General features: G+C 33.1%; 1 protein-coding gene across 1 annotated transcript in view; it reads left to right on the forward strand.

The window, feature by feature from the left end:
- Positions 1 to 25,093, forward strand: part of MDGA2 (MAM domain containing glycosylphosphatidylinositol anchor 2) — an 859,730-nt gene that overhangs the window by 804,237 nt on the left and 30,400 nt on the right. The window contains exons 11-14 of the mRNA XM_036028780.1: positions 1,661 to 1,838; positions 6,280 to 6,300; positions 23,689 to 23,844; positions 24,314 to 24,472. Coding sequence (XP_035884673.1) covers positions 1,661 to 1,838; positions 6,280 to 6,300; positions 23,689 to 23,844; positions 24,314 to 24,472 — 514 coding nt within the window. The remainder of the gene's footprint in view (positions 1 to 1,660; positions 1,839 to 6,279; positions 6,301 to 23,688; positions 23,845 to 24,313; positions 24,473 to 25,093) is intronic.

The following is a 25,093-nucleotide window of genomic DNA, read 5'->3' on the forward strand; positions in this document are numbered from 1 at the left end:
TGTATGCCCCCTTTGGATAAGTGTCTATTCAGGTCCTTTGCCCATTTTAAAATTGGGTTGTTTGCTTTTTTTTCCTCTATGTCCTTTATTGGTTTATAGTTCTTTTCCTTTGAGCACTAAATAATAACCCATTGTCTGGCTGTAGAACAATTTATTCATCTACTTACCTGATATAGGACATCTAGGTTGCTTCCAAGTTTTCAGGAATTCTAAATAAAGCTGCTATAAACGTCCATGTACAGATTTTTTGCACAAACCTAAATTTTCACCTCTTTTGGGTAAACACCAAGGAGTACAATTTCGGGGTTATATGGGAAGAGTATATTTAATTTTGTAAAAATAACCAAGCAGCTATCCTCCAATGTGTCTGTACCATTTTGCATTCCCACCAGTAGTGAATAACCCTGCCTAGTTGAGCCCTGGCTGATGTGGTTCAGTTGGTTAGAATGTTGTCCTGAAAGCAAAAGGTTGTAAGTTTGATTCTCAGTCAGGGCATATACCTAGGTTGCAGGTTTGATCTTCACTCTGGGTTAAGGTGTGTGCCACCTTTGGTCTGGACACATATGATCCCTGGTCTGGGTGCCAACCCCAGTCCGGACATATATGAGAGGAAGCTTATCAATGCTTTTCTGTCCCATCAATGTTTCTTTCTCTTCCTCCCTCTCTAGAAGCAATGAAAAAAGTGTCCTCAGGTGAGGATAAAAATTTAAAAATAAAAACAGAGTTCCTAGTTGTCTACATCCTTGGCAACATTTGGTATCATCAGTGTTCTGGATTTTGAGCATTTTAATAGGTGTGTAATGGTAACTCAGTGTTGTTTTTATTTTCATTTCTTTAATGACATATAATGTGAAGCATCTTTTTTGTTAAAATCTGTGGCCCATTGTTTAAATTTCTTTTGTTTTCTTATTGTTGAATTTTAGGAGATGTTTATATCTTTTGTATAACAGTTCTTTATCAGTGTGTCTTTTGCAAATAAATCTGTGGCGTGTCTTCATTCTTGTGATAATGTCTTTGGTAAAATAGAAATTTTTTAAATTAAAGAAGTTCAGCATATTACTTTTTTCATAGATTTTGCTTTCGGTGTTGTATCTAAAAAGACACTGTGAAACCCAAGGTCTTCTAGGTTTTCTTCCATGTTATCTTCTAAAAGTTTTGTAGTTTTGTGTTTTCCATTGTAGGTCTTTGATCCATTTTGAGTTTAATGTTGTGAAGGGTATAATGTCTGTACCTAGATACAATAATTTGCATGTAGCTTTCCAGTGTTCTAGCACAACAGCTGTCTTTGCTGCATTGCATTGTCTTTGTCAAAGATCAGCTGACTATAAATATGTTAAGAGGTAAACTTATATCTCTTCATGTTTCCAGATTGATACTTCAAAAAACTGTTGTTTTATGTTTCTCTTACTTTTAATATTAGGTGACATATTAAATCTGTTTATATATCAGACTATTCTGTGATAATTTAGTCATTATCTGCAAACATTTCCAAATTTTTTTGCTTATTATAGAAACTAGAACTTTAATAAAATGTATTCATAATATTAGTACTTTCCTATGTAATAAAATATCAAAATTTTTTTCCAGTTTGGTTACAACACAATTAAGTACCTCTGAATCAAATACTGGGAACATTATTGCATAATTATTTTCATTTCAGGCTGGGCAACAGCGTTGGTGGGAACAGGAGATAAAAATAAATGGAAATATTCAAAAAGGAGAATTAATTACATATAATTTGACTGAACTAATTAAACCAGAGGCTTATGAAGTCAGACTAACACCTCTCACCAAATTTGGTGAAGGAGATTCAACAATTCGTGTCATCAAATATAGTGGTAAGTAGCCTTTTATTTAAAGGTATTTATTTACATATTAAATTTGGCTTATTGATCTACTAGATCATAAGACAAGTAACAAAAAACCACAAAAACTTAATTATCATAGATTTTAATGTTAGATTATAAATGTAGATATATAGAATGTTTTAGTTAAACCTATATGATAATGTCAGCAATGTCCCTTTATTTTCTATACCATAAGTTATTATGTAATACTGCATTTTAGTTTTTTCAAATTCTTGATGGCTTAAAAGTTTATATCATTAGAAGTTAACAAATGTGTTCAAAATGTTTAAAAATTGTTTTAAACTAATGGACTTCATTTTTTAGAATAGTCTTAGGTTTACATAAAATTGAGAAGATAGTATAGAGAGTTCTTATAGATGCCCTCTCCCCCAACACAATTTCACATTTTTCCCATTATGAATATCTAATGATAGCATGGACAATTATTACAGTTGATTAACAAACATTGGCATATTACTATTACAGTAAATAGTTTACACTAGGGTGTATTATTTGTGCTTACATGGATTTTGACAAGCGTGTAATGTTATTTACTCACCATTACAGAACCAAACAGCATAGTTTCACTGCTCTGAAAGTTCACTCTGCTCCACCTATTTGTCCTTCCTCCTTCCTCCAGTTCTCAGAAACACAGATCTCCTTTTTTCACTCTCTGCAGTTTTGCCTTTTCCAAAATGTTGGAATCATACAGCATAGCCTTTTCACACTGGCTTATTTCACTGAATAATACACGTTTAAGTTTTTCTATACCATTTTAATAACTCATTTCACTTTCTTGTTGAATAATTTCCCATTGTATGGAGATGCTATAGTTTCTTTGTCCATTAAACTATGGCTTAAGGACATCTTAGTTGACTGCTTTGGTCCATTTTACTTTTAGGTTGTAAATGTTAAAAGTATCAATTTTTGTGGTTATCTGTATGTAATAGTTTGTCTTTATAAACTATACACATATAATATTTCTTCATATATATGTCCTACATGAGCAAAAATTAAAACTAGTATAAAACTGTAAAAAATAAAAGTTGATCGAAAATGTTATCTAAAAAGTAGAAACAATAGCAATGACTAGTTCTAGAATTGTCAAAATATATATTTCAAGGTTGAGTAAATCAACAGCAATATTCTTCTTTTTCATATTAAACTTTTTTCTTCATTCTTCTCTCATTAGTCTGAGTATATTGGGCATGATGTACAATTTTCATTAAAAGATTAAGATATACAGGTAGAGCAAAAGTAAATTTACAGTTGTTTATATTGAAAATAATATAATAAATAATAACATAAAAATATTGTTTTGCATACTCACAGCTGCAAACCTATTTTTGCCCCACCCTGTATAATGTAGAGTAGAATATTCATAGACGATCAAGGAATATAAAAGCATGAGAATCATTGCATATTTTTTGAATGTTGCCCTTTAAAAATATGCCTTCTATGTTAGTGAGATAAATAGTATGCAGAATAACAATCAATTGTTATTGTTTAATCACCTCCAGGATTGCACTGAATGGACAACTAAATAGCATCCCTATATATTTTCTAAAGTTTTAGTTTTATAAAATATGAATTACTATCTCCTCATATCTAATGTTTATTTTCCTTGCCTCTAAGCTATAAAACTCAGGATGGTTTAATATGGAGAGGTATTAAAACAATGTACTAATATTTATGCCATTAAAAATGAAGAAATTAGGACCCAGAAGGCTTCAGTGTCCTGTAGAGGTAAAAACCATGAAATGATAAACTCTGAATAGAGCTAGGGTTGATCCCTCAGTGAAAGAATATATGTTTCTTTATTAAATTTAGAAATTATTGTGACTCTTAAAAGTGATACAGTAAAAATCATTCTGAACTCAGTAGTTCTTATTGGAAAAAAATGGGACAACAAACTAAAATGAAAAATAAATCTGGAAAATAAATATTATGTTTAGTTTCATTTTTTAAATTATCTTCATATTCTTAAGCATAATTATTAAAATTGTAACCATTTTCATTAAAAATTACTATTCCTATGTAATATAGATTGGGGTAAAGTATACTGTAATGGCATTTATAGGAATTTATAGGAAGTGTATGTAATGGCATGTATAGGCATTTATAGGAAATTAGACATATATATTCCATTGAAAGAAAAAAACTCTTTGCAATATTCAGAATTTAGAATGGCAAATTTTCACTAGGATAATTATGTTATTTATAGTGAACTTGGTGACTAAAAATACTATAGGGGAAGATTCAATTGAAATTATACATGGTCACTCACAGACACAGAGAGCAGACTGGTGGTTGCCAGAGGGGAGGGAAGTTAGGGGGTGGGTGAAAAGATGAAAGCATTAAGAGGTCCAAATTAGTACTTACAAAATAGTCACAGTGATGTAAAGCACAACATTGGGATTATAGTCAATAATATTGTGGTAACTATATATGGTGCCAGATAGCTGCTGGAAATATTGGGAGAAATAATTTATAAACACATTGTGTAACCACTATACTGTATATCTTAAAACAATACAAAATAATATTGAAAGTAAACTATAATTGAAAGTTTTTTATAACAAAAATTAAAAAATACAGTCTGGTCAGAGGTTACCTGTAGATTTGACATATTTCGTAGATTTAAATTAAAATTCCAAGATGCTTACTTTTTTTAAAGATAATGTACAATTTTATATTATTTTAATTATGAAATAATTTTGATTTGTATTAATTTTCAAATTAAAATATATTGATATTTTACAAAAATTATTTTTCTCCACTCCAATATAGGTAGTAAATAAATGTATAGTCCCTTCTCTATGTTATTCTTTAATAATGGTCAATGGGGAATGCAGAATCAGAAAAACAACTAATGGAATTGTCTGTCTTTTGTATATAGAAATAGAAAAAGTAATTGAGAAGCTAACCCACTGCATTAAAATTGATATCAATAGAATAATGTAACAATTATGTATGAACATGTTTTGGGAATGTGTATACATTATTGACTTTCCTTTATACTTAACTAGTAATATCCAAGTTTAACACAAGTGGTTAATAACAAACACTAGGAATGAACAACATAGTTGATAAACTTCTGCAGGTTAGAATAACTGCCCATTGTAATCTTGGAAGATTACAATAATTCTTTCCTTCATCCAGAATGGAATTTTCTCTCAGAATAATAAATGATTATTGGATATATACAGATACAAGTTTGCCTTTTAGGTTAGACATTTTTGTTGCTGTTTCAGTAAAATGTATTTACTCCTCTTCAAGTAGAAATCAATTGGGGTTGCAGCTACAGTTACAACTGTAACAGCATAAACAATAATAAAAAAAAAAAGAAAAAAGCCTTAGCTGGTGTGGCTCAGTGGACTGAGTGCTGACCTGCTGACTAAAGGGTCTCTGGTTTGATTCCCAGTTAGGGCACATGTCTGAGTCATGGGCCAGGTCTTCAGTAGAGGGTGCACAAGAGGCAACCACACATTGATGTTCCTTTCTCCCCTTCTCTTTCTCCCTCCCTTTCACTTTGCCTAAAAATAGATAAATAAAATATTTTTAAAGATTTTACTTATTTATTTTTAGAGAGAGAGGAAGGGAGGGAGAAAGGGAGAGAAACATCAGTGTGTGGTTGCCAGTTGCACACCCCCAGCTGGGGACCTGGCCCACAACCCAGGCATGTGCCCTGACTGGGAATCGAACCAACAACCCTTTGGTTTGCAGGCAGGCATTCAGTCCACTGAGCCACTCCAGCCAGGGCTAAATGAAATATTTTTTAAAAAGAAAAAATAAAGAGCAGGTATACCAGCATTAAAAAAAGTAGAAATCAATTGGTACTTGTATTGCAAACACAATTAGTTTTTTTAAGATAAATATTTCTTGTGTACAAAAATGCAAATATGTTGTTTATCATTGAAATTCCTCTGTGTGTGTGTATGTGTGTGAATGGCTATTAGTTTTAGGACATATATAATGTGATATGAAGATTGCTTTATTTTCATACATGCCATGTAATTTTCACCAGATGTAGATAACAGTAAAAAAACTAAGGCGTAATCTGTGTTGGATAATTGCTTTCATTTTTAAAACATCTAGATTATATGTTGGCCTAATGTCAGCCTCAGTTTTGATTTCTGGGATTTGTTTAGTACTGGTTAATATATAAAAGGTCATCAACTCCATTTTTTGGAAAATGACACATTCCACATGCTAATAGCGTTGATCTTTTGGGTACTTTCAGGCTGTTATTGATGAGCTCCAAAGTGGATTCTATTCAAGCCCCTAGAACAAAATGGATTGCAGATATAATTCTCTATGGTCACAGTGGGGAATATCATTAAGTTTTGATAAAGAACTATGGAACACTGATTAGACTTTTATTGATAAGACATTCAAGCCATATTAACATTAGTTTTTGCTTTTCTTGTAGCTCCCGTTAATCCTCATTTGAGTAAGTATATTTTTACTTTATAAATGGCACTGTATTTCAAAATGAATAAAATTTTTAAAGTTATAAATATATAAATATTATTGAGCAACTGTTTTTATTTGGTTTCAAATAGACTGTTTTTCCTTTTTATTGAATTTATTGGGGTGATGCTAGTTAACAGAATTATACAGGTTTCAGGTGCACTGGCTTAAAAACAGTAAAACAGGCATTAAATATAAATTTTAAATTTCAAAGGATATGGTTATAAAGTCAAATTATTTAATATTGATATTGATATTTACATTTCTTCTACATATTGAGCCATTTACCACAACCTGCATAACCTTTGTTATTTGTGTAACTGGAAAATTTTCTTCTGTGGCATTACATATAACTTTTATTGCTTTTATTTTTCTTTAATTTTTAGCTTTGATTTCTATATCCCACTCATAAAGACTATTATTACTTAGAAGATTGGTAAATGAATGGTTTAATCAAGATTTTTCATGGATCACCATTCTATATCCCAATTTTATGAAAAAAGAAGCTAATCTGGTCACCATCCTCTTGATAATGTATCACATTAAAGTTAAGAATAATTTTTGTCTCCTATTTTGTGTCTGAGCATATATTGTTCTTGGATAATAAATAGATAAAGAGCCCCTTTGCCATGTTACCCCCACCCATCCAACATTCTTCATTACCTGTACTTAGGGAAGAAAACACCCAAGTCTGTTTTCTCTATTTCATTTTCTGAAATGGTCTTTCACTTAATCTGACAAAGAAAACTACAAAATCTGTTCTTGCTGTATTTTCCACCAAAGATCATCTTTTACTTCACTTCTCCATATTCAAATTATTCTACTGAATAACTTTATAGTTCTATGTTTACATATTGCTTTTATGTGTGAAAGTGTATTTAGTCATCACGAATGACACTTTAATGTGGATAGTATCATAAGTCCTTTGAGGTTCACTTTTCTTACAAGGTTTAGCACAAATAGTCTTCCTCCACTAAATATTTCCTCTTTTTGATTTCCATAGCAATTTATCTTCATCCATGTAGTAAGCTGTTATTGATTTTCTCATATCCTCCAGTAGATTATAAAGTACTTGAAAAGAAAATCTGTTTCTAATTTCTCCCTATATCTTAATATCCTAGTTATTATCACAGCATCTCACCTATAGCAGGTGTTCGAACGATTCCTTGTTAAAAGAACAAATAAATGACAGTTTCAGGATGAATTAATTGCATAAATAAGATTCTCCCTAACTTCTCCCCATGGTGCTATTGCTAGTTAATTACTATTTTTATTATAATTCCTTTCAAGGTAAGTTCTCTGACTGCACACTTAGTAGAAATGTTTAAGAAGAGTTGTCATGGGAAGATTAAAACTAGATATAGGAAAGAGTTTACAAATATTTCAATTCAAGAAAAAAATTTTGAACAGCTTTCATCTACTGAACAAAAAGCACAAATAAATGTCTAGTAGAGGGGGTGTTTGCTAACAGATTACTTCAATACAAAATAATAAGTATTATTAATTTGATGACAAATGAAAAAGTTTTACAGAAGAGATATTTGAGCTGGGGCCTGAAAGTTGGATAGAGGTTCCTTAGGTAAACAAGGCATATCTGTCATTGAAATGAAGGTCATGTTCCGACAATAATTAAGCAAAGTTCAGCATACCTGCTGTATGATGTTCAAGAGTTACAGACACCAGAAGTGTGTATTAAAGATAGAAAACTTGTAATTTGAACACTTCTTTAAAAGCTTGGATTATTTAAATCATAGTTACCAATGTCTCTTCCTCGATAAGCTTTTTACATATAGTCAAAGATGATTGGATTTTTTTATATTTAAAATAATTTCCAGCATCACTTTCTAGTTCAAACATTTCCATTACCTGTGTACTTTACATTTTAATGAATATTCAATATTGTAGAAACTGAGAATTGCTTAGAATAAAAAGTTTTTAGTAAACATTACACAATGATTATATAAGTTAATACAAATAATTATTTTTTATGTCATTGGCAGTTGCATTATTCCTTACTTTTTAATTTTTAATTGAATTTATCAAGGTGATATTAGTTCACAAAAGCATACATTTCAAGTATACAACTCAATAAAATATCATCTGCACACTGCATCGTGAGCCTATTGCACCAAGCAAGGACTTTTTCTGTCCACATTTTTCCACCCTTTCCCCACCTAAACCTAGCCCTGACCCCGCTTTCCCCCTGACTATCGCCACACTGTTGTCCATGTCTGTGTGTTATATATGTATGTTTTTTGGCTAATCCATTCACTTTCTCCCATCCTGTCTCCCAACACCCCTCCTCTCTGACATCTGTCAGTCTATTCCATGATCCCATGCATCTGTTTCTGTTTTGTTCATCAGTTTATTTTGTTCTTAGAGTCCACATATAAGAGAAATATCATTTGTCTTTCTCTGCCTGGTTTATTTTGCTTAGCATAATAAGCTCCAGATCCATCCATGCTGTCACAAAGGATAAGAGCTCCTTATTTTTTATAGAAATGTAGTACTCCATTGTGTAAATATACCACAGCTTTTTTATTTATTCATCTACTGATGGACACTTGAGCTGTTTCCAGATTCTGACTGTTGTAAATAAGCTGCAATGAACACAGTGACGCGTATATTTTTTTCAAATTAGTGTTTTGAATTTTTTCAGACATTTTCAAAAGTGGAATTGCTGATACAAAAAGAAATTACATTTTTAATTTTTTGAGGTAACTCCATACTGCTTTCTATAGTGGCTGCACCAATCTAGATTCCCACCAATAGTGCACAAGGGTTCCCTTTCCTCCACATCCTTGCCAACACTTACTATTTTTTGATTAATTGATGACAGCCATTTTGACAGGTGTAAGATGATATCTCATTGTGATTTTAATTTGCATCTCTATGATGATTAGTGATGAAGATTTTTTCACATGTCTATTGGCCATCTGTATTTCCTCCTTGGATAAGTGTCTATTCAGGTTCTTTGTCCACTTTTTAATTGAATTGTTTGTTTGGTCTTGAGTTGTATGAGTATTTTTATGTATTTTGGAAATTAACCCTGTATCAGATGTATCATTGGCAAATATATTCTCCCATTCAGTGGATTCAGTTTTCACTTTATTCATGGTTTCTTTTGCTGTGCCAAACCATTTTAGCTTGAAGTAGTCCCATTTGTTTATTTTTTCCTTTGTTTCCCTTCCCTAGGAGATGTCAGAAAAAAATGTTGCTATGAGAAATGTTTGAGATTTTGCTACCTATGTTTTATTCTAGGATTTTATGATCTCACAACTTATATTTAAGTCTTTTACCCATTTTGAGTTTATTCTGGTATATGGTGTAAGTTGGTGGTCTAGTTTCATTTTTTTTTTGCCAGTATCAGTCCAGTTCTCCCAACAACATTTATTGGAGAGACTGTCGTTACTCCATTGTATGCACTTCTCACCTCGATCAGATATTAATTGACTGTGAAGATATGGGTTTATTTCTGGGCTTCTCATCTGTTCCATTGATCTATTTACCAGTTCTTATGCCAGTACCAGGCTGTTTCGATTACTATGGTGTTGTAGTATAGTTTGATACCAGGTGTTGTGATCCCTCCAATTTTTTTCTTAATTTTCAAGATTACTGAGGCTATTCAGAAACTTTTTTGGTTTTATATAAATTTTCAGAATATTTGTCCTAGATATGTGAAATATGTTATTGGTATTAAAATAGTAAATGCATTGAATATATAGATTGCTTTGTGTGGTATGGACAATTTAATGATATTAATTTTTCCAGTCCATGAACATGGTATATGCTTCCAATATATCTTCCTCAACTTCCTTTTTCAGTATTGTATAGTTTTCCAAGTGTAGGGTTTTTATCTTTGTAGTTAAATTTATGATTAGTACCTTGTGTTTTTAATATTGTAATAGTAAATGGGATTGTTCACATAATTTCTCTTTCTGATAGTTCATTATTGGTGTATAAAAATGCATCCAATTTCTGAATATTAACTTGGTTTTCTGCTAGTTTGCCAAATTTGCTTATTAAATCTAGCTTTTTGGTGGAGTCTTTAGAGTTTTCTGTGTACAATATCGGGTCATCTGTGAATAATGACAGTTTTATTTCCTCCTTTCCAATTTCAATACCTTTCATGTCTTCTTTTTGTCTGATTGCTGTGGCTAGGACTTTAAGAACTATGTTGAATAAGAGTAAAGAAAGTGGACATTCATGTCTCTTTCCTGATCTTAAGGGAAATGTTTTTAGTTTTGCCTACTGAGTATGATGTTGACTGTAGGTCTGTTATAATGTCCTTTATGATGTTTAGGTATCATCCTTCTTTTCCCACTTTGCTGAGTTTTTATCATACATGGGTTCAGTTTTTTAATCAAATATTTATTTTCTGCATCTATTGATAAAATCATGTGATTTTTATCTTTTATTTTGTTTATGTGACATATATCATGTTTACTGATTTATGAATATTGTACTAACCTTGGATGCCCATAATAAATCCTGCTTGATGATGATGTATGATATTTTTTATGTATTGATAGATCTGAATTTTCTACTTTTTAAATTTTTAAAATTACTTTATTGTTGTTCAATTACAGTTGTCTGCATTTTCTCCCCACCACTCCCCCTGCCCCAGCCAAACCCATCTCCCTCCCTTGCTTCCACCCTCCCCCTTGGTTTTGTCCATGTGTCCTTTATAGAAGTTCTTGAAAACCCTTCTGCCCACTGCCCCCTTCCCACTCCCTTCTCGCTATTGTTAGATTCTTCTTAATTTCAATGACTCTGGTTGTATTTTGTTAGCTTTGTTCTTTTGTTGATTATGTTCCAATTAAAGGTGAGATCATATGGTATTTGTCCCTCACAGCCTGGCTTATATCCTTTAGCATAATGCTCTCCAGTTCTGTCTGTGCTGTTGCAAAGGTTAGGAGCTCCTTCTTTTTCTCTGCTGCATAGAATTCCATTGTGTAAATGTACCATACAGCACAGGATACAAAGTGTATTTTTTTTGAGGATTTTAACACCCATGTCCATACAGGGATATTGTTGTATAATTTTTTTCTTGGTAGTGCCTTTATCTGATTTGGAATTGGGATTATGGTGGCCTTATAAAGTGAACTTGGAACTCTTCTTGTCTATTAAAAATTTTAGAATAGTTTGAGAAGTTTAGGTGTTAGCTCTTCTTTGAATGTTTGGTAAAATTCACCTGTGAAGCCATCTGGTCGAGGACTTTTGTTTGCTGGGAGGTTTTTGATTACTGCTTCAATTTCATTAGTTGTCTATAAAGGTTTTGTGATTCTTGCTGATTCAATTTCAGAAGATTGCATATTTTTAGAAACTTATTTCACCCATGCATGGGTGGCATATAGTTTTTCATAGTAATTTCTTAAAATCCTTTGTACTTCTGTGATGTCAGTTGTCACTTCTCTTTCATTTCTAATCTTATGTATGTGGGTCCTGTATTTTTTTTTCTTGAGTGGTCTGCTTAAAGTTCATAAACCATGTTTTTCTTTTGAAAGAACCAACTCTTTGTTTCATTGGTGGTTTATATTTTTTAGACTCTATATAATTTATTTTTGTTTTGATCTTTATTATTTTTCATCTTTACTCTGGGCTTTGTTGTTTATTTTCTAGTTCTTTTAGGTGAAGGGCTAGATACATTATTTGAAATATTTACATACATGTATGTATATGAGATGTGTCTGGAAAAAGTCCAACCATTGTTAATATGACAAGAACAGTTTGCACAACATCGATGTAACCTGACAACCAAGGAGAGTGGACTGGAATGCACATGTGTGAACAATGATGACTTCACTGTACTAGTCAGTGGGGGCACTAGATGCTGTTGAGTGAGCATGTGTACTGTGTGGCCATCACATTCAAAATGACTAAAGAAGTACAGCAATGAACCTGCATCAAATTTTGCATTAACCTCAGATTTTCTCTACGGAAACTATTTGGATGATTTAGAAGGCCACAGCTGTGGATAACTGGTGATTGGCAGCTTCGTCACAACAACACACCTACTAATGCATCATGTCTTGTGCAGAGTATTTGGTGAAACATCAAATCACCCAGGTGACTCAGCCTTCCTACAACCCAGATTTGGCATCTTGTGACATCTAGCTTTTCCCAAAACTAAAATCAACTTTGAAAGGGAAGAGATTTCAGACCGTTGATGTGATTCAGAAAAATACCATGGGACAGCTGATGGAGATTGGGAGAACTGTGTTAGGTCCTAAGATGCCTACTTTGAAGGGAAAGGAGGCATCATTGTCCTATGTACAAAGTTTCTTGTATCTTGTATCTTCTTCAATAAATGTCTCTATATTTTCATATTACATGGCTGGGGACCTTCTGGACAAACCATATATATTTTGCTTCTTGAGTTAGGCCTAGAATGTTATATACTTCCTTCTCAGGATTGTTTTCACTGTGTCCCATAGATTTTGGTTTGTTTTATGTTCATTTTCATTTGCTTTTATGTAATATTTTCTTCTTCCTTGACCCCATATTTTAACTCATTAATTGTTTAATACCGTGCTATTAAACCTCCATGTGTTTGAATGTTTTTCAGTTTTTTATTGTAGTTGATTTCTACTTTCATACCATTGTATTCCAAGAAGATGCTTGCTATGATTTCAATATTGTTGAATTTTTTAAGACTTACTGTGTGTTCTAACTTGTGGTCTGTCTTTAAGAATGCTTCATCTGCACTTGAGACCAATATATATACATTCTGCTGCTACTTTGGGATGAAATGTTCTGTAAATATCACTGAAATCCATTCGATACAGTGTGTCCATTAAGGTCACTGTTGCCTTGTTGATTTTTTGACTGCAGGATTGATCCATTGATGACAGTGGGGTGTTAAAATCCTCTATGACTGTGCTGCTGTTGACCTCTCCTTTAGTGTCCACCAAGATTTTTTTTATGTATTTAGGTGCTGCTATATTGGGTGCATATATGTTTACAAGGTTTATATCATCTTGTTGGATTGATCCCTTTAGGATTATGTAGTGACCTTCTTTGTCTTTTGTTATGGTCTTTGTTTTGAAGTCTGTTATGTTAGATATAAGTGTTGTTACCCAGCTTTTTTATTTGTTTCCATTTGCATGAACTATTTTTCCATCCCTTAACTTTTAGTCTGTGTGCATCTTTTATTCTGATGTGGGTCTCTTGCAGACATCATATCTATGGGTCATGTTTTCTTATGCATTTATCTACCTTATATCTTTTGATTGGAGGATTAAATCCATTTACATTTAAGGTTATTATTGATAGGTACTTATTTAATGTCATTTAATTCTTTATAACTATGTTCCTATCTCTTGATTTCTTTTTTACTTTCTTCTTAAAGCAGACCTTTTGCACTTCTTGCAATGATGGTTTAGTGGCAATGAACTTCTTTCGGGTATTTTTGTCTGTGAAGATCTTTATTTTGCCTTCACTTTTAAATGATAGCTTTGCTGGGTAAAATAGTTTTGGTTGTGGGTCTTTGCATTTTTTGTCACTTGCATATGTTATGCCAATCCCTTTTGGCCTGAAATGTATCTGCTGAGAAATCAGCTGACAGGTTTATGGGAGCACCCTTGTAGTTAACTAATTGCTTTTCTCTTGCTGCTCTTAAGATATTTCTTTTTCTTTAATCTTTGTCATTTTAAATATGATGTGTTTTTCTGTGGGCCTCTTTCTGTTTTTCTTGCTTCTTGAACTTGTGTCCCTTTTTCCTTCATCATGTTGAGAAGTTTTCAGGCATTATTTCTTTAAACAGATTTTCTATCCCTTTTATTTTCTTTTCCTTCTGGTACCCCTATGATGTGGATGTTGTTACACTTGATGTTGTCCCAGAGGTCCCTTAGACTTTCCTTATTTTTTAAAAAAATTCCCTTTTCTTTCTGATGCTCTACTTGGGTGTTTACTATTATCTTGTCCTCTACATTACTAAATCGATCTTTTGCTTCATTTAACTTGCTATTGACTCCTTTTAGTGTATTTTTTATTGCAGATAGTATATTGTTCATTTCTGACTGGTTCTGAGTTTACTTTTTTTTAATGCTTAGTCTCTTTGTTTAAGTTGCCCCTGAGATCATTCACTCTTCCTCTAAGGTCCTTGAGAATCTTTATAACCATTGTTTTAAACCCTGCATCTGGTATTTTGGTGGCTTCTGTGTCATTTAATTCTTTTAATTGGGATTTTTCTTGTTCTTTCATTTGGGGCATATTTGTCTTTCCTTTTTGTCTCTGTGTTTTAGGTAGATCTGCTATTACTCTTAAACTTGTTATGATGACTTCTTAATGAAGATATCTTGTGAGGCTTAGTGGCACCATCTTCTGGATCACCTGAGCTTTGTGCACAGGAATGTTTCTTGTGGGTTATGTGCACTCTTCTATTGTAGTTGAGTCTTGAATTTGTTGACCCTTTTGTGCGTGGAGTTAATCCTTCAGGCTGCTGACTATAGGGTAAACCTTGATCACTGTGTATGAGATGCTGTGCAGGGTCTACCCATCAAGGTGGGGTTGCTTTCAGCAGAGTTTGTTGCCTGCCGGAATCCCCCTTTGGGTGCACCACTTCTGTGGGTAGGTGGTTTGAGCTCTGTTCTGGTCTCAAGCCCACCACTTGTGTTGGTTCTGCATCCTTCTGGAGAGGGTGGAGGTATAGGTCAATGTCAGACATTGTGTGTAACTAGCCTTGGGCTACTTGTCAAAGATACCACTCTGTTCACTGTTTGTGGCTGCATCTACTGGAACTGAGTGTGTGAGAGAGGTTTGAATTCTTGTGTAAGTGTCAATTTCCTTCAGCTTAGAGCTTTGGGCAGATCTGTAAAAGGACCAAGGTCTACCTGTCAGCTACTTCACCCCCCACCCCCTGAAGTTTCCTGTTTTTCCTCTAGAGGCTTCTGAATAAAGACTATAGTGTGGGCCAAGGCTGGCTGCAACCCACAGATACTTCTATAGGTTGTAAGCTTGGTGAGCCAGAGCAACTGGAGTCAGGAGGACAGAGCTAATGGGTCCCCTATGTGGAGGTCATATGGCCAGGCACTCAATGAGGGGCAAGTGGCTTCTGCTTTAAAGCCAAACAAGTTATTCTCTACCAGTATCCAACTCTAATAACCTCAGTAGTGGGGCACACTGCGGTTTCATGTTGAGTACAACCAGCCATTCCCTCTGCAGGAACAAACTTAGCCAGGCCAAGCCACTGGGCTCAGGGGCATAGATGAAAAGAATCTTCCAGGGATTCTGCTCGTGCAGCCTGCAGGATAGGACCAAGCACTTTGTCCTGGTTCCAGATAATAGTTTCCAAGAGACTCGTGCTCTGAATGTCCCAGCTCTGAGCTGCTCTACCCCTCAATCCACCATGGAACTAAGCTTAGTGGGATGGGGTATCCGGGACTTGGAACAGCAGACCCAAACAGTCTTCTGTTGGGGGTAGTATCTGCAAAACTATAAGAGGGAGATGGATACATCTCCTTCTTTCAAAGATAGTGTAGGCTGAGCTTGCAGGGGAGATAGAAGCAGTCCCCCGCCACAATGTAGTAACACTGCCCAGCACCCACATGTCTGATTCCTGGACAAAAGCTTTCCCAGGAGAAACACTCCAAATCTCAGCTCTGTGTGGCACTCTAGTCCTTCTACATGGCTGAACTCAGAAGGACAGGACCAGCCAAGTGATTCAATATGTGGTGGAGGGTGTTGGCTGTGTGCTCAAGGTTGAGAAGACTAGTCCCCTTTCCAAAGCCACAAAGTTTAGTCATTATGTGAGTTTACACCAAGAGCTTCCCCAGCAAAAGAGACCCCCACAGGTCACTGCCACAGCAGGCAGAAAAATCTCCACAGGACCCGAGCATGATAGAGTCACCTTGCCAGCTGTCAGAGACCAGGCAGAGTACTTCTTTGACTTGTGCTGTAACAATAAGAGTGCTAGTCTCTGGGAAAGTGTTGTCTAGGTCTCTCAGGCAGACTGACTCCTCACTGATTTTCACCACCAGATGCTATGGGGGCTCCCTTTCCTGTCTGTGTTGTTCTGTGTTGGAGATCCTTGTGTAGGGTTGAGATCCCCATGATCTTGGGAGGAGGGAGTTTTGCAGCTGCAACACCCCTCTGGCTTCTTAGCCACTGCACCTGGATAAAGGGAGCCAGACTTTTCTGCCTCTCTTACCAGTCTCTATGTGGCTTCTTCTATACATACGTGGTTATAATATTTCAGTTCAGCTAGGGTTCAATTGGTTATTCAGGTTGATTGCTCTATAATTTAACTGTAAATCTGATTTGGGGCTGGGAGCAGGTGCATGTTCCTTCCACCTATTCTGCAGCAAAATTTGAATCCCATTTTTCCTTACTAATTTATTTATTTAACCCTGCTATTGCCTTCAGGCCATAAACACACATGAGGAAATGTTTTATCAAATGAAGTCATTTACTATACATTCAGGCTCTTAATAACCAGCCAGATATTTTTCAATAAGAGATGAAAATAGGCCAACATGTTTTGTTTTAGATTTTTGGTATGGAAAGTTAATTTTTCTTTCCCTGAGTTAGACTACTTTTACTGAGATATTCTTCTTAAACACTGTGTTATTTTTAATTTTTGTCATTTATTTTCAAGGTATAATTTATGTGTTATATAAAAGTTACCCCTTTGGTGTAGACCTATCTCAGAGCTGTTGACCAGTTCATGCAGCCATGTAGCCATCACCACAGAGTCCCAGCACCCGTAACATTCCCCATGCTCCCTTGTAGTTTAACCTCTTGCACAGCAGCCCCAACTTTTTTCTGTTACAATAATGTTGCTCCAGTATTTCAGTTAGGTAATATATTATTGTTTATCCCGCACATTTTATTAAAACATACCTCCTCAGTAATGATGTTGTTAATAAAGTTGGAGAGAAAATGAAAATTAAACAGTCCAAGGAAAAAACATAAATAAGAAAAGAATATACTTAAAAAGAGTACTCCTGTTTTGATTCTAAGTTATTTTATAACATAAAGAAAATGCTGCTAAATCTTATTTCTTAGTGTTATTTCTAATTATGTGTAACAAAATCTTATAATGTCATTTTGCAATATTTCTTCCAAAAATTATTGTCTTGATATTTAAAAATATTTGAAATCTAGCCCTGGCTGGTGTAGCTCAGTGGATTGAGTGTGGGCTGCAAACCAAAGTGTTGCAGGTTCCATTCCTAGTCAGGGAACATGCCTGGGTTGCAGGCCATGACCCCCAGCAACCCCACACTGATGTTTCTCTCTCTCTCTCTGTCTCCCTCCCATCCCTCTCTAAAAATAAATAAATAAAATCTTTAAAAAATTTGAAATATGTGTTGGATAAATTATAAATTATAGTTTGTCTGAAACAGATTCTTAATAGGAAAAAATAATTTTAGGACTTTAAGGGAATATATGTTATATTTAATATAATATATTAATATGATAATATATTACATATATATTTATATGATAATAAATGTGATGTGAACTTTGAATTTTTATATATTGGATACAAATAAAACTAATCTTAAATGCTCTTTTACATTTTACCAGCTTACATAGTACTTAAGTGAATTTATCCAAAATGTGCACTTCTAAAATATACAGAGTAATCTAATGAAATTTTGTTAGAGTATGGTTCTTTATTAGACCCCAAAAGTGCATGTGTTGAATTTAAAAGCAAGGGTCTTCTACTTATTTTTAAAAATTTTTTGAGTGGAATGTTTAATGAAAAAGAAAGTTGGTTATTTGTCGGGAGAACCAGGTTCTACAGGCTGCAATAGGCCCCAGGAATACTCCTTTGTCCTTCTCATATGCTGCTTGTTTCCTCAGAGATGGGACCCCCAGAACAAACCTGAACTTAGCCTGGTGCTGGACTCTGGTAATGGAAAAAAATATATGAAATCAGATGGAAATGAATTCTGGGGTCTCTCAATTATCTCAGTACTGATGTTGGATTTTTCTACTTCTTTGTAAAAACTTCTTTGTAAAGAAGTTTTAAAATTTTTGAAAATTGTATTTGGTTCTGCAAACTGTAAACTTATTAGAATTTAAATATTTTAGAAAGCTATTTTTTGGACTTTTTGCTGTATATTAAGGATTATGAGTACAAGTATTTACTTTAATTACACATTGCAAAATATCAATCCAAAGTTAAAACTAATAAACAAATTCTATAAAGTGGTATGATACAAAATCAACATGCAATGAACAATGGCTTTTCTATACACTAACAATGAACTATTTGAAAATGAAATTTAGAAAATCTCATTCACAATAACAACAAAAAGAATAAAATACTTAATAATAAACTTAGCCAAAAATTGAAGACATGTACACTGAAATTATAACACATTGTGAGTAAATTAAACACACAAATATGTGGAAAGATATCCTGTGTCCATGGACTGGAAGAATTCAAATTGTGAGAATGTCTATGCTACAGAAAATGATCTACAGATTCAACTCAATTGTTATCATAATGTCAATTGAATTCTTTATAGAAATAGCAAAACAATACTAAAGTTCATATGGGACCACAAGAGATCCTTAATAGACAATGCAGCCTTGAGCAAGAAGAACAAAGCTGGAGGCATTACACTTTCTGATTTTAAAATATATTACAGAGTCATAATAATCAAAGGAGTAAGTTATTTGTATAAAAAATGGTATTTAGACCAATGGAACAGAAAAAACAATCCCAGAAATAAATCCATAAATTTTGGTCAACTGATTTTTGATGAGGATGTCAAGAGTATACAATGGGGAAAGTATAGTCTCTCCAATTAACCATTACACACTGTTAGCAGGCATGTATATTGTTACAGCCATTAGAGAAAATAGTAGGAGGTTCCTCAAATAATTAAAAAATAGAACTACCATATAATCTTACAACCCAACTTTTTGTTATAAATCCAAAGGAAATAAAATATCAATCTTTAAGAGTTTCATGTAATGCCAAGTTTATTGAAACAGTATTCACAAGAGCCAAGATACTAAAACTATGCAAATGTCCATGGATGGATAAAGAAAATGCAGTATACAAGGGAACATTATTCAACAGGTTATCCTGTCATTTGAAACAACATGGGTAAATCTGGTTCATTATACTAAGTGAAATAAGCCAGACACAGAAGAACAAATACTGCATGATCTCACTTATATGTGAAATCTAAAATAGTCAAACTCAGACACTGAGAGTAGAATGGCTGTTGCCAGGAAGGAAAGGGGATGAGAAGATGCTGATCAATGGGTAGCCACTTTCAGTTATGTAAGATCAATCAGTTCTGAAGATTTAATGTATAGCATGGTGACTGTACTTAACAATACGGTACTGTATACTTGAAATTTTCCAATAGGCTAATTGCAAGCATTCTCACCATACATAAAAAAAAAAGAAAGGTAATGGTAGCTCTGATGGTATAGTAAGTGAGTGATAGATAAATTAATTTACTTGATTATGGTAATCATTTCAAAATGTATATTCATATAGAAACATCAGGTTGTACACCTTAAATGTATACAATTTTTATCAGTAAAGTACACCTCATTAAAGCTGAAAGAAGTAAAATAAAAAATATATAAAGAGGTTAGGTGGGACAAAAAGGCCACAGGGCCAGGGAGGACTATTGGGCATGGGGCTGCTTGTCCCTGAGTTCTGATCCTTTCATCACCCTATATATTAGAATTGATTCAGGAAAAGAAAGCACAGTTTTGGATACCATATAATGGCAAATATTTCAAATATATTTATTTATTACCATGTGGTCCCTGGAAGTCTGCCAAAATCATATGGTAATTAGAACACTACTAAAAATTCAAGACAAAGTGAATCCTCAGTTCTGTATCTTGCTGAAAATCCCAAACTTTATTACTTTTTTATTTTTTGAAAAATTTTAATATTTAAATTACATTGACTTTTGGTAAGATTTTATAGATGAAAACATTTTCATTATCTATTAAGATACCCCTTATTTCAGTAAACATTTTTATTAATAGACTTTTTGAATATATATTGTTACCTAATATAAATTGACAGGATAATCATAAAGTTATGATGGCTATAAATAGTTTTTTTTATTTTGCCTGCTAACTTTTCAAAAAATCTCTCTAGTAATAGGTTTTTCACTGTAAAAATATATGTTCACAGAAGCAATGAACAGTTGAGATTATTTATGTGTTTTTATCTAATTATTGTTGTCTTATGTCCCCTTCAAATTTATTGTGAATATCTTAGGTCATATATAAAATAAACTAAATTATGAAAAATTTTAGGCATATGTAAAATTATAGGCCTGTTTTAATTTTTCATAAGCTGTATTGTAGCTTAATGTTGCTATGAGAGACTTAAACTCTCCAAAAAGTTATTTTTAAAGGCACACATTTTTTAAAATATTTTTATTTATTTATTTTTTAGAGAGGGGGAAAGGACGGAAGAAGAGAGGGAGAGAAACATCAATATGTGGTTACCTCTTCCGTGCCCCCTACTGGGGACCTGGCCTGCAACCCAGGCTTGTGACCTGGCTGGTAATCGAACTGGCCATTCTATGGTTTTCAGGCTGGCACTCAATCCACTGAGCTACACCAGCCAGAGTATATTTTTTCTTTGTAAATAAAGCTAAATTATATTATATAAAATATATGTTTAAGTATTGCTATAAAATTTATTATGCACAATTTTCAATAATATCCAAAAAATGTTTGTCAGAAGACCTACAAACTGAAATTGTCAGTCAGTACATTTGATTTTTTCACATTTTGTTAGTGTATATAATATGTAATTAAGAAAATGAATACATTTAAAATCAAAATTTGCCTTATTACGACTCCAAAGTAGCAACTAAAGGAATCTCATACTGTGCCTAAAAGATATCTATCCACAATGTAACTAACTGCTATCACCAACATTAGATCTTCAGCTGGTAGTATCAAGAGGTCATGTCATGTTTAGCATAAGATTTTGTGGCATAAACATATGTTACTAAATATTTTATGTGGAATATTGTTTATCCAGAGATGTACTAAGCTACAAACTCCTAAATGCTTGCATTTCCTATAAACCATCTTACTCAGAATATACAATATAAATAAACACAAAGGTACAGAGATTCTTTAATGTGAAAACAAAGGCAAAACAGAAACTAATTCATTAAATTCAAATGGAAAGCTTTCTATTTTACTTTGATTTGTAAATGCCAATGGTTTCTTTTCCTCCCTTCTCTCTCTCTCTCTTTTAATTATTACAAGAAGAGTTAACATGAAATCTACCTTTTTCACAAATTTTTAAGTGTACAATATGGTATTGTTAAATACAGGCACAACGCTGTACAGATCTCTAGGATTGACTCATCTTGCATAACTCCAGTTTATACCCTTTGATCAACATTTCCCCATTTCCAAATCTCCTCAGCCCCTAACAACCTTCGCTCTAAATATTTTCTGTTTCTATGTATCTAACTTTTATTATATTCTACATGTAAGTGATGTACAGTTTTTTCTTTCTGTGTCTGGCATTTTCACTTAGTATAATGTCCTCTGGTTTCATCCATGTTATTGCAAATGGTGGGATAGCTTTAGTTTTTTAGGTTTAATAATATCCCATTATATATATCTGCCACAAAGATTTTTATCTATTCATTTATAGATAAAATGCTTAGGTTGTTTCTATATCTTGGCTACTGTGAATAATACTGCAGTAAACATGTGAGTGCATATCTCTTTTGAGGTACTGATTTAATTTCCTTTGGCTATAGACTTGTAAAATAGATTACTGGATCATACGGTAGTTCTATATTTAGTTTTTTTGAGGAACCTCCATACTTTTTTCATAATAGATGTATCAATTTACTTTCCCGCCAACACTGTACAAGTACCAAACTTTTCTGATAACTTTGTAACTTTAAATCAGTAAGTGATACCTCCAGTTTTGTTCTTCTTGCCCATACTTTTGTATTGTCAGTTTGGGATCTTTTGTGGTTTTACATAACTTAGAAAATTTTGTGTATTTCTATATAAAATGCTATTGCTATTTTTTACAAGGATTGTGTTGATTGATCTGTAGATCGCTTTGGGCACTATGGATATGTTAACAATATTAATTCTTCCAATCCAAGAACATGGGTTGTCTTTCTATTTATGTGTGTCTTTTTATTTTTTTATTAGCTTTATAGTTTTAAACATATAGGTCTTTTATTTCTTTGGTTAAGTTTATTCTTAACTATTTTATTCTTTTTATGCTATTATAAATGGTATTGTTTTCTTAATCCCCTTTAAGATAGTTCATTTGTAATATATAGAAACACAAAGAGTAATTCAGGGCATTATCCCAACTGCAAGGGTTCCACTCCCAAAGATATATGATAAGTCTAACCCATAGTAGAGGAGGAAAAAACAAATGTGAGCCCCTGTTCTTTAGATGTTTATATCTCTATGAATTCCATGAAATCTGCAATCAATTTTGACATTATTTTTTAATAGCTGAATTCAGCCAAAGTTTTCTCTGCAAGCCTCATGAATTAGTATTACTGCGATTTCATAGAGTTGTAATGAGTTTGAGTGAAACAATATAAACTATCTTAAATTTTTCTTAACTAAGGATCGTTTTAATTATCTAGTGGACATCATCATCTTTATTTACTACTGTATTTCAAACAGGTACATCTCAGTAAGAAAACACTCAGAAACCTAGAAATGTTACTACCACCCTCTTTTCAGAGGCAATTGAAGAAAGCTCTCCTCTGAACTGGTTGGGCCTGAACGTAGCATGTGGCAGGCATCCAAAATAAATCTCAGTCCTTCCACCTGGTCTTCATAAAGTCTTTTCATTACTTCATTTTTAATTTCAAACATCTGGCAAATCCATATTCAAATATGGAAGATAACTACTTTTTAAAATAATTTTTCATTAGCTTCCCCTAAGTAAACTTCCATTTGTGCAAATGGCCATACACAAAAGCATTTCCAGACATGATGTGAAAAATTATACCCTCAAGATATACAGCTTTCACATGCTTCCAGGTAAATTTAAAAAGATTATTTTTTAAAATTGACAGCTTAGTTTAGGTTGTTCCTATCCTGGAAAATGAAAGTTATGAAAATTCTTTAACCATAATTCAAGGGTGAATTATAGTATTTAATTTTAGTTATCTGAATATTTCAGAAGAAAATGGTTTGGATTATTTAATAAGTGACTGCTTTATATATTAATATTATTTTTTCATTAAAATGAAATCATTTTATGTTTAGTTGTAATCTTGTACACAAGTATGCTTCTGATTCTATTATTGCAATCTTGCATTGTTATTGCTTAATGATTTAAATTTCTCCTGTAAGAATATTGCAGTTTGTATTAATTTAATTAATGATAACCACATTAATTAAATTTTGTTAACAGGAGAATTTCATTGTGGATTTGAAGATGGTAACATTTGTTTGTTCACTCAAGATGATACAGATAATTTTGACTGGACAAAGCAAAGTACTGCAACAAGAAATACAAAATATACTCCAAACACAGGACCTAATGCTGACCGTAGTGGCTCCAAAGAAGGTATGAGGGTGTGAAGTGTGTTCATACCAGTTGTACTCCAGCCTTGGAATGTTAGAGATGTGATTATTGTGAAATGCAAGAGAACACTTAGCTGTAGATTTGAAGATTGTGGAATAAAATATTAAAATTTTATGTACAGTATAAGTAATTCATATTTTTCCAAGATTTGCAGACATTAATTTTCTCTCAGAATTCATTGACACATATAATTGAGAAACTAGGATTTTTTTTTGAAAATTTAAGTGTAAAATTCTAATTTTTGTCTTAAATTTATACAGTTTAAACAATGTTACCTTTAATTATGTAAATCACTTATCCTTTACATAATACATATACAGATTTCATAAATGAATGCAAATCTATCAATCTGTACTTACTTGAAACTCTGAAACTTATCAGTGATTTCAAATTTCATGTTACCTAATAATAATAATAATATATGTAAACATTTTATTGTGTCTTTTCAAAGGTTTTTATATGTACATTGAGACATCTCGACCAAGACTGGAAGGTGAAAAAGCGCGACTTCTCAGCCCTGTTTTTAGCATAGCTCCCAAGAACCCTTACGGACCCACAAACACTGCGTATTGTTTCAGCTTCTTTTATCACATGTATGGACAACATATAGGTGAGATGGCAAGAATGTCCATGTTTCTTCTAAAGCATGTCATCTCTAAGAAGGAAAGTGTTCATGAACACAGAACTAAATCAATTTTATTCCCAGAATATCATCATTGACTTTAAGTAACTTACCCATAAATTAAAAAATAAGGTGCTAAGAATGATCCCTCATCATGTCTTAATTTCCCCAATTTAGATTAGAATTTGAAATTTTGAAACATTTTCTACCTTTTCTGGAATCCTAATTCAGCCAGACCATCAATACATTAAAGAGCTCGTTATTTATGAGCTCTTCTTGTGAAATTTAAAACCAGTACAATTGAGATTGCTTCTTTTAAAAAACTTGCTTGAATTATTACTCACTGTATATTCATGAATAAGAAAAATAGTACTGACATAATTGGAAGACAGTACTTTAGCACCATTTACACATTCAGAATATTGGTGTGATTTTTATAAAGTATATGAAACACACCTAGTTTGAGTTACTGACATCCTTGGTCCTGAAGGGCATGCAAAGATGAAGACACACCCTCTGTTCCTGTAGGCCTTGTGAGTAATGGAGGGTAAGATGAATAAATACACTGCTGTGCTCCACAGAAACCACAGAACTGTGAGAAAGAATCCA

This window comes from Phyllostomus discolor, chromosome 1, assembly GCF_004126475.2.
Source record: "Phyllostomus discolor isolate MPI-MPIP mPhyDis1 chromosome 1, mPhyDis1.pri.v3, whole genome shotgun sequence".
In the NCBI taxonomy this organism is placed as follows: domain Eukaryota; kingdom Metazoa; phylum Chordata; class Mammalia; order Chiroptera; family Phyllostomidae; genus Phyllostomus; species Phyllostomus discolor.